Source organism: Eretmochelys imbricata, chromosome 22, assembly GCF_965152235.1.
Source record: "Eretmochelys imbricata isolate rEreImb1 chromosome 22, rEreImb1.hap1, whole genome shotgun sequence".
NCBI classification, from domain to species: domain Eukaryota; kingdom Metazoa; phylum Chordata; order Testudines; family Cheloniidae; genus Eretmochelys; species Eretmochelys imbricata.
The window spans coordinates 19,901,358-19,911,547 of NC_135593.1; the positions used below are offsets into that span (position 1 = coordinate 19,901,358).

At 49.4% G+C, this 10,190-nt stretch overlaps 1 protein-coding gene across 1 annotated transcript; it reads left to right on the forward strand.

Moving 5' to 3' along the window:
• The first annotated feature begins 483 nt into the window (after nt 1-483).
• IL10RA (interleukin 10 receptor subunit alpha) lies at nt 484-9,031 on the forward strand. Its single transcript, XM_077839757.1, has 7 exons — nt 484-606; nt 3,557-3,677; nt 3,861-4,045; nt 4,600-4,769; nt 5,772-5,922; nt 6,857-6,981; nt 7,532-9,031. The coding sequence occupies exons 1-7, from the start codon at nt 543-545 to the stop codon at nt 8,504-8,506; spliced, it is 1,791 nt and encodes a 596-aa protein (XP_077695883.1). The 5' UTR covers nt 484-542; the 3' UTR covers nt 8,507-9,031.
• The last annotated feature ends 1,159 nt before the right edge of the window (nt 9,032-10,190 follow it).

Consider the following 10,190-nt stretch of genomic DNA (forward strand, 5'->3'; position numbering starts at 1 on the left):
TAAGAGATTATAACAAATTGAAGCCTAAACATATCTTGTATTAAATTCAGATTTCACTTTAAACCGGTTTATTTTTAAAAAGAAAGACATTATAATTTAAACAAAAAAATAAAAAAATCTGATTTAAATACTTTTTCTTTTCAACATTGATTTTTCTCTACCCTGCCCACTGGCATGAGATGTGCTTTTCCATTCTATTGTAATAGCAAAAGGACCGTTGTCCAAGGGGTGGATAGACCATTTGGTGTGATTTTCTTTTTTCTGTAACTAGCAGTTTTTCATAGAAAAGTCCCTGGCGTGATTCGTTATAGGCCAGTTGGAGGAAATACCCAACTGCTGTTGACAAATTAGCCGCGGAGGAGTGGGCGGAAATTAGAGAAATGTGGAAACAGCAGAAGAGCTGTGGTGTAATGCTGACGCCCCCTCAGACGTCATACTGAGCTCAGCCTCCAAGAGGAAAAACAAGGGTGCTAGTGAGACCTACAGAGATTACAGCTTTCTGCTCTCCCAGCTAGGTACATGCGGACAATGCAGGTCCCAGGATGGCACCAGGTTTCTCAGCACTGACAGTGGGGGTTGTGGTGTCCCTCTGCCTGCAGATATATGGTAAGCCATCTTCAACCCTTAATCAGCAGCCAGTGACTTCCCTACTTCTTAAATACTAATCTAGGGGGCCTCCTGCTCCCTTCCTTCCTCAGCACCATGATTCACAGCCCAGGGTTGGGGTTCAGAGCTTGGCTAGGCGGGCTAAGGATAGGGGGAAGTGTGTGGAACCTCTTGGATTTTTAATATTTCATTCATATTTATTTGTATCCTTGCTTTCACATGAGATTTCTCTGGGTGACACTGGCAGGGCGGCAGGAGGGAAGTCCATCACTCTCTCCTCTAGTTGAAGTATACATCTTCAATGCCTGAAATCCCCATTTGTCCCCATACATTGTCTGTCTCCATTCGGGGAATGCTAATCTGGACCCCAGTTCCCTATGAACATGGCCCCTTGTCACTGCAAAGACCCTCTGTGAAGTCAGCGTCACCAACCTCCCTGAGCTTTGCTCACTTGTGCTGGCGCACCATGGCTTTGGGAGCAGGTGGTGGGTTAATATTTGTTATTGAACGGCAGCTGCTGCAAAGGAGGTAAACAGGAAAGCAGTAACTGCCGTTAGCTGATAATATTTTGACATTTGGAAATGTTCCAGCTCAGAAGACACAAGGTGTTTGGAGACCAGAGGTCTTTCCCCTTCACATAGTGGCAGGATGGCTGGATGCAAGCTGAGAACTAAGTCATTTGAAGTTTGCAGTTACCCAAGGTCCCAGAGGCAGTCCGTAACTGTGACCGAGGAGGAAATTGAACCCAGGTGTCCTGCCTCTCACTCTAACCACTGGACCAGCCTTCCTAGGGTTTTGTCTAAAGGGTAGAGTCATTCTCAGATGTGTTCCTTCTCTGAGTGTCTTACTTGCCATTGTATCCATGCTTGTACTGGCTACACCAAGGAAGATGATGTCCCTCCATAGCCCACAAATCAAAATACCCAGGGCTGCAAGGAGCTTGCAGCCCATCTCAGTTGGATTAAATCAGCAGCAGCTTCAGAAAGGAACAAAGTGACAGGAAATTCTTTCAAACAAATTCCACGGACAGTGTTTTGTCTGGTTAGAAAATCCATTCTCCATGCCCATTCCCTAGAATGCCACTCTCACCTGGTCAAGTCTAGGAGCTGGGTTTCCTCTGGCTGGGATTTTTCTGAAAATATCTCTGCACTTTCCTGCCTTCAGCATAATCTGTCACTAGCAAGTACAGCACTTCTGTGTCATTTCAAATAACTGTCAGGTGGTTCTAAGTTCAGCAAACTAGTGTCAGATAACCATCCCTCAGTCAAAGCGGGGGAAGAGGATAACATTGAACAATTTAATTGCCAAAGCACTGTCAAAATATTAAATAAATATTCTTCAGAACACTTCATGGTCCAGTGACTGATCAGGAGACTAGGACTTGTGGATCTGGTTCTATTCCTCGCTCTGCTACTTATTTCCTGGGTGATCTTGGGCTAGTCACTTAACTTCCCTCGGCCTCAGTTTTCCTATCTGCAAAATGAGGATATTGATTAGAGCTGGTCAGGAATTTTTCAGCTAAAGTTTTCATCATTGAAAAATGCAGATTTGTCAAAATTGAAACTATGGTAAAGAGCCAGTTTCAATGAATTTCCGAACTCAGAAACCTGTGAACATTTGTTTACACATTTTCAAAATGGAACCACGGGTTGGTGCTTCTCACCTCTGTTTTTGTTGTTGTTGTTGTGGTATTAATGAGAAAGAAAGAAAGAAAGAAAGAAAGAAAGAAAGAAAGAAAGAAAGAAAGAAAGAAAGAAAGAAAGAAAGAAAGCTTTCAGCAAGTTCCTTGCTTGGAGTTTCACTCTGTGGCTTTCCTGTTAGGTGTGGACAGCACCTAATGAATATTTTAAAAGTCACGGCAGGTGGTATGTTTCAGAGTAACAGCCGTGTTAGTCTGTATTCACAAAAAGAAAAGGAGTACTTGTGGCACCTTAGAGACTAACCAATTTATTTGAGCATAAGCTTTTGTGAGCTACAGCTCACTTCATTGGATGCATACTGTGGAAAGTGTAGAAGATCTTTTATACGCACAAAGCATGAAAAAATACTTCCCCCCACCCCACTCTCCTGCTGGCAATAGCTTATCTAAAGTGATCACTCTCCTTACAATGTGTATGATAATCAAGTTGGGCCATTTCCAGCACAAATCCAGGTTTTCTCACCCACCGCCCCACACACATACAAAGCTGCTGGCCCCAGGCATTGAGAGTTTAACCGCCAGGGTGCGATCACTGAGAGCTCAGCACTCTGCTTAAAATGTTCTTTCCTTTTCCTTTGAAATGAGCGAGCCTGGGGGCAGTGATGGAGTCCAACAAACGCAGCATCACACTGAGCCTCCTGGGAGGATTGCGGGCACCATACAGTGCAGTAAGAGAGACTAGGGGGTTGTGGACCATATGGCTGGCATTGCTGTCATGAATCTGTTCATGGGCTACTTACATGGGGCTCTGAAGCTCAGGAAGGTTCTACTGGGTGGAACGTGGAGCAGGAGAAGACAGAACATGATAGATAGATGGAGAGAGGGAAAAGCAGAGCAGCTGATGCAGAGATGATGTAGCTGCTCCCAGGGAGGTGATATTTATAGCTATGACCCAATACTCTGCAGAAGCTCCCAGGGGGAGCAGAGTTCATCCCTGTTGTTGTTTGTGGAGAGGGTCTGTGTCTTCTCCATGAGAAGTGCAGAGGAGACACTCGCTCGGAGAAGGATGGGCCCTGCTGGAGGATGAGTAGAATGAAAGGGTTGTTGCTTCTAATGCTGGGTTTCCGAGACAGACTGGAACTTCCCCCACATTCCTGTCCACAGTGACATCTCCCCAGGCCCAGCTCTGGAGTGTGTGCTGAGGTGAGCACATCACTGCAATAAGATCACACCCCACAATGCACCTGGACCCCTTGGCTCATCCCCAGGACTGGCCTGCTGCAAACTCTCCCTTTTGATTCCTTCCTGCAGGTGAGAGTCTGTCCCAACCAGGCAAAGTGCGATTTGTTGCTGACATCTTCAACTATGTACTGCACTGGACGCCCGGAGTGAACTACTCCAGTGACACGTTGTATGAAGTGGAATATAAGCTGTAAGTACCCAGGACCATAGGGAGATGAACTCGCCTCTGAAACCCAAGTCACTTTTGCTTTACACTTGCTCTGATATTTAATGTGCAAATCAGTTCACAGAAATCTTGTGCTAACTTTCCAGCAGCCCTAATGCTTCCCACACCCAGAAAACATTTCATTAAGGAGTGACATTCTCCCTACAGGTATGGTAAGTCTCCCTGGACGGCTGTCCCAGACTGCACTGGGATCTCTGGGCACTCCTGCAATCTGACCTACCAGATGATGGACACTCAACCATCTTCTCCCCGCTACTATGCAAGAGTTAGGGCAGTATCTGGAAACCGCACCTCTCTCTGGGCCAGGACAAACGCTTTTTCCCCAAAAGAAGGTACCTGGGGTTTTTCCATCATTTTCTCTTCTGGACCCTAAAATCCATAGCCACAAAACTGCATCCTGTAAACTTGATTTAGCTGCTAGCAAATATCTTTCATGTGCTTGGTGTCAGAGCTCTCTTTCTGCTTAGCTGGGGAGCTTACTCCTGACCCCTGCTATATGATTACTCAGGTGCCTAGTCACTAAGTGCTAATAATGACAGCTGCATTCATAAAGCACTCGCAGCCCGTGCGCTGGCCACGGTGCTCAAGAGAGTTCATGGCAGAGTCACTGCGCCAGAGTTCATTCTGACAAACTGTTTTGGGTTAGGTTGAACAAACCTCATGTGACAGATGTTAGTCACAGCACTTAATGCACTACTGCCAGGGGTGAGATGCTGGGATGGTGAGGGTGGGCTAAGAACTTGGATAGAATAGAATAGAAGAGTGGCACTTGAAATGCATGTGGGCTGAGAGCTGTTTGACACTGGGCTCCTGTGATTAGAACAAACCTCTCTTAGCGGAATGAAAGAGAAACAATTCTCATGGATTCTGTATTATGTTTTTCCAGCTACTCTGCGTCTATCAGATGTGAGTCTGTCTGTGAGAGACAACACCATCCACGTGAGCGTGCAGCAGCTGATCCTGAAAGTGGGGAACAAGACGGTCTCATACAAAGACATACAAAAGTATGGTAGACGATACAGAACGTATGTCAGGAGGGCGTCAGACAATCTCCAGGTGAGACAGCCAGCACTTGTGTCACCCAGACTCCAGGGGTGGGGGACAGTGTCGATGGCCTTCATACTTAGGACTGGTTGAGATGCTTTGAACAAGACATTTTTAAGTTGAAAAATTGCCATGATTTAAACTAAATGTTTTGTTTTTTTACAAAAGAATCAACAATATTGAATTTTTTTATAAACAATAAGTTGTGAGGTTTTCACCAACACTGGCACTGAAATAGATCCCAAATCCATCACTGGGACATTTTGCTGAGTCGATTTTCAATCAATGAGAATGAGCATTTCAATTAAAAATATAAAAGAATTTCACAAAACCCAGAACATTTATGGACCATGAACCGTAAAATGAAAACAACTTTGAAAAAGCAATGGTTTTCAAGAGAAAGAGTTTAAATGTTTGACCTGCTCTAATATGGACAGACAGAGAGCAACATGGGCCAAGGTGTTCTGCATTCAGACCTGAAGCCAATCCAGGGATCAGGTGCAAGTAATTGTGATGTGTGTGCAATAGCACCTAATGGCCCCACACTAGAGCAAGGCCCCATTGCACAGACCAAAGTAAGAGACAGATAAGCTCAATAGATGGTTATCCCCATTTTACAGATGGGGCACTGAGACCCAGGGAGATAAGCATCTTGCCTAAAGTCACCAAGGAGGTCAGTGACAGAACTGGCAATAGAACCCAGGAGTCCTGAGCTGCTGCCCCAGGTCCCAGCCACAAGGTCACACTTGCACCCTCAGCTACCTGCACTGTTGGAAAAGTGGGAATCTCATGAGATCAGCTGCTCACGTGAACATCTGGCTATTCCCAAGACATGCCCAAGCCAGCCTGAAAGCAGGCCCACTTCAGACCCAGAACCACAGGGGCCAAATCAGGTGAAAGAACCACCTCCAAATGTCCAAGAAACTCCCCAGGTTCTGGTCTACTGGGCCGCTCTGTGCTGGTCACTAGTGCCCAGCCTGCCAAAGGTGACAGTCCTTCTGGTGACTATTTCAGCAGGTGCAGGTGGAGACCAGAGAAGAGTTTGACATCCCCATGCTCCTGTGGGGCGAGGAGTACTGCATCCGTGTAGAGCCATGTGTCCTCTCCAGGCCAGTCGCCTCCAACATGACCAAGGAGAAGTGTGTCGCGATCCCCAAGGAGGACGGTAAACGGACACGCTGGGTCTATTGGTCTTACCTGAGTCTGAGCTCCACCCATCACTCTGGCAGAGCCACTGCTGGATATTTCCCTGCCTGCTCCTCAGCTGCCATGCGGACCCTTAGGGACCATATGCTGCTGACGTATGGTTTGGCAGCTCTTGGGCTGCTCTGACTCACGCCTGGGGTGGGGTCCAGTGCAGACTAGCTCTCGGAATCAGAGAGCTGTGGCCATATCCTGATGCCTTCCATTCCCCAGATCCTCCTGTTCTCCACGTGGAGCTTAGGCACAAGGGAGACTCTGCCCCAGAGAGTTCCCCCAGGAAGGATGCTCTTGAGGTGGCATTGAGCCTCCCCACTCGAGGGACCCCTCCATGACACAGCAGAGCCACGTGGCCAGCTCTGAAGTCCTCACGACATTCCCAGAGCCCTGTGGCTGAGATGACTCCCACGCCCTGCGAGGTCAGGGGCACCCAGCCTCTGGGGCCTGCTGCTGCCTGTGCCTAGCGTATGGCAATAGCCACTGCACACAGGGACAGGCGGAGAGGGAGGAGGGGCTGGAGGAATGTGTGTGGGAGGGAAGAAGAGATTGTGATGATATGGCCCTGGAGAATAAAGCTACTGGGGAGCCCCAAAATCCTCTAGCCAGGCCATATACACCCCCAGAGATCCTCCCGTCACACTTACACAGCTCCCCGCAAGATACTCCCCCTCACACACATACTAGCCCTCCAGAGATCCCCCCTCACACACACACTTGGGGCTTCTCAGATCAAAGGCTCTAGAGATGGACACACCTCGTTTGTCAGAACCTCGGCGCGGTTCACGTCCCTTATCTCTGCAGGGCGCCATGTGCGCCTATTGCCTGGCCGACAATGGCGGCGTGACTCAAGAGCCTGTGCCACAAGGGCGCGCTAACGCCAGTCTTCTGTTCCTTTCCAGAGAGCACGGGGATTATATCTGTTGGCGTTGGCATCTTCCTCCTCGTTTCCTCAGCCGCTCTTCTCCTGGGCACTCTTCTACTCTGTGCATACATAAAGCAACCCGTCAGGACACCAGCCATATTGGTAAGCCGACCAGATGCTAATGGCCACATGTGCATCTCTCTGACTCCCAGTGTGCCAGGGTCCCTCTAGCGTCTTGTTGCTAAGTGCAGTGGGCAGGCAGATCCCTGCCACACACAGCATCGCTGCTCTGCGTGAGCACAGAGCTTTTCGGTTCCCAGGCTTTGGGAGCCATGTTCTCCAGGAGGCAGGGTGCTGACCCAGAATTCAAAGCCCCCGGGTCTAGTTTCAGCTCTTGCCACCAGTCCACACTGCTCATGTTTTCAAAAGGGCCTCTGTTTTCCTGCCCACTTTGCAGCCCCCTGGGCCGAATGGTCAGACATGCAGAGCATGGGTGGCTCCAGAGGGCGTCAATGGGAGTTGGGTGTGCTCAGCACCTCCAAAAGGGGCATGCACTGCTGCAGTGGGTCCACCAGCAGAGCACTGCCCCCTATGGCGAGTGCTGGTGTGGGTGTAGATGTGGGGAGTGAGCCAAGCAACAAACAGTAACAAGTAGAGGATGAGGGAACGAAGCAAGATAACCCATCTTCCTGCTTCTTTCCGCCCCTCCCAGAAATCTCTTCTAAAACCCTCTGGGTCAGAGCATGAGCACTTCCCCTTCGGGGCCAGGGACGTGGTTGTGTGCTTGGATGAGGAGTCAGTCCAGCAACTCTCCATGTGCCAAAAGGACCCCATGCAACACAGCAGCACAGACAGCGGCTCCAGCCCTGCACAACAGCCACCAGACAAGGGCTGCGTGTTCCTGACCTTCCCTGATGACTGTGAACGCCAGCTGGAGCCGGAAGGCCTAGCAGGGGGGGACAGCAGTTGCAACAGCACCGACAGCGGCATTTGCCTACAAGACTCTTCCTCTGGCCTGAGCCGGTTCTGGGGCTCAGAGAGCCAGGACTACAAAAGACAGCTACCAGGGAGTGACGATAGTGGCATAAGCCTGGTGAGGCGTCCCCCGTGCCTGACACACTCCGCCAGCAGCAGGGACTATACATCTGTGGATGAGGGGCAGGACCAGTGTGAAAGAGAGCGTGACTCTTCCCCGCCGGCCAGGGGGCTCAGCCAGGAGGCTGTGGAGTTTCGTGGGTACCTGAAGCAGCCGAAGGGTACCGTAGAGAGGCAGCAGGACAAAACTGAGGGACAGCTTCCCACACAAAGCCCTGGCAGGACCGATGTCACGCTGGAGATGGGTTGCTCTGAGCCTGCCCTAGCCAAAGGCTACTTGAAGCAGGCATCCCCAGAGCTCACCTGCGGCAATGCAGACACGGTGCTCGCTGGGGAGTCAGGCTTCCTGGGCTTTACAAGCAGGCTGGAGTGCAGTGGCTCGAGTCTGCTCAACTACGGGGCGCTGGGCATTTCTGTGCCCTCGAAATCCCTCCCTGAGCTCCCCAAGGCGCCCTTTGCATTGGACATCTTCAACACAGACCTGCTGGGCACCCTGCCTCTCATCTCCAGCTTACATTCAAATGAGCGACTCTGCCTGGAAATCGACTCTCGGAGCCTGCTGGGGGCTGACTGCAAGGACAGTCGCCGATAGGCCAGGCTGGGGAGAGTCTGCTCCTGGACTGGAGTGAGGCGTCACATGGGGAGCTGCGAGCATAGCAGGCTCTCTTTGTATGATTTGTTCTTAACTACCTCATGTAGTGGTGTCCCTGGGGGAGCAGCTACTGTGATAAGCTATTGCCAACACCATGAAAGTTGTGCTGATGGGAGCCACATCAGAACTGCAGAGCTGAGGGAGCTGCAGCCTACCCCCCATCCACAGACACAGCCTCCACCAAACAGGGCAGTTGGCCATGACAGAGATTCCCACCCATCTCCATTCAGTACAGAGAACGTGTCTCTCCCCTGCTGGAAACATATAACATGTCTGTGGGAAGAATGGGATAGAGGCAGTAAGCTGTATTAAAATTGTGCGGCATTTCTGCATGGACATTAGTCCTGGGGCCCAGAGATATCCTTTCCCTCTCCTCTCTCACGCAAGGGCTATTAACAGCAGCAAGACCCCTGACATATTTATGAGTGTTGTATATTGACTATTGGAAATGTTTTGCCTCTTTTGTTCAAAGAAATGTTATTTATTTAATTTTTAAATATATAAAAGACAAATGGTGTCATTTATTTCAGTGTATCTTCTTGTGTGTGAGTATTGAAGCTACAGCTGGGTTTTCCCTTCTAGGGATCAGGGAACTGCAACATTGTGCCGTTACCATGCATATGAGAAAGAGAATTTTAGATCAGAACTGAAGGAACAGGAGCAAGATAGTCAGCTTCTCTCCTGCGGTTCCACATAAGCTGGCAGCAGTGGAATGCAGTTTTCCCAAGTGAATCCTGTAAATTTGATGTATTCGGTGACAAATCACGAGCAAAAGGCAATGCTCCAATTGTCATGTTTACACCTGAGCAAACTGGGCAACTGGGATGGTTCTCAGGGCACACGGCACTGAGAGTCACCTTGTGTTACACCTCTTCCTCCTGCAAGAGAGAGACTTGCTGGTACTTAACTGGGTGTCAGCTCCCTGACAACTCCAGTCTGTTAGCCCCCAACCCATCTCCTCTGGGCTATGCCAGCCCTTCCTTTGCCTTGCAAGTTAACAATATATGTACCCCAGTCCCCTTGAAGCATTCCCCCGTAGTGTCCAGACCCTTGTCTGGTGAACACTCACAGTAATACCAGGTTTGCTGTCCCCAAGGGAGCAGTGTACACGGCTTGTACAGCTCAACTCTGGATCAGCTCCTATATAACACCACAGCACAGATCCATTTATAGTCCTAAGACTAAAACTCTCGTGCCGGTGATTAAGGATGATGGAAACGGGATGGTTACATATAAAACAAAGACTAAACGTCGCAGCTAACCTTCTGTCTAAGGACGTTCATCTCACCCCGTTTTAGCCAAGCCTGACTGAGATCCTGTTTTCATGACTATACACGCACTGTCCATTTGCTTCCTCAGGTGCCGGACAAAAGGGGTCTTTCTGCCTTCCCATTATATTCCTCAAAGTTCATTGTCTTCTCTCAGAGACAGGGCAACTGCCTGTGGTTCATTCTCCAGTGTCTTGTCTCCCTCTTGACTGCCCAGCCGCCAGGAGACGTCCCATGTAAATAGGGCTTCCATTACAAAGCTCAATTTCCGTTCCGACAGAGCTACACCTCCTACCTCCTGGCTGGAAGAAACCTGGTTATTCTCTTTGGTTGGTGACAGCCTTTGAAAGGTATTT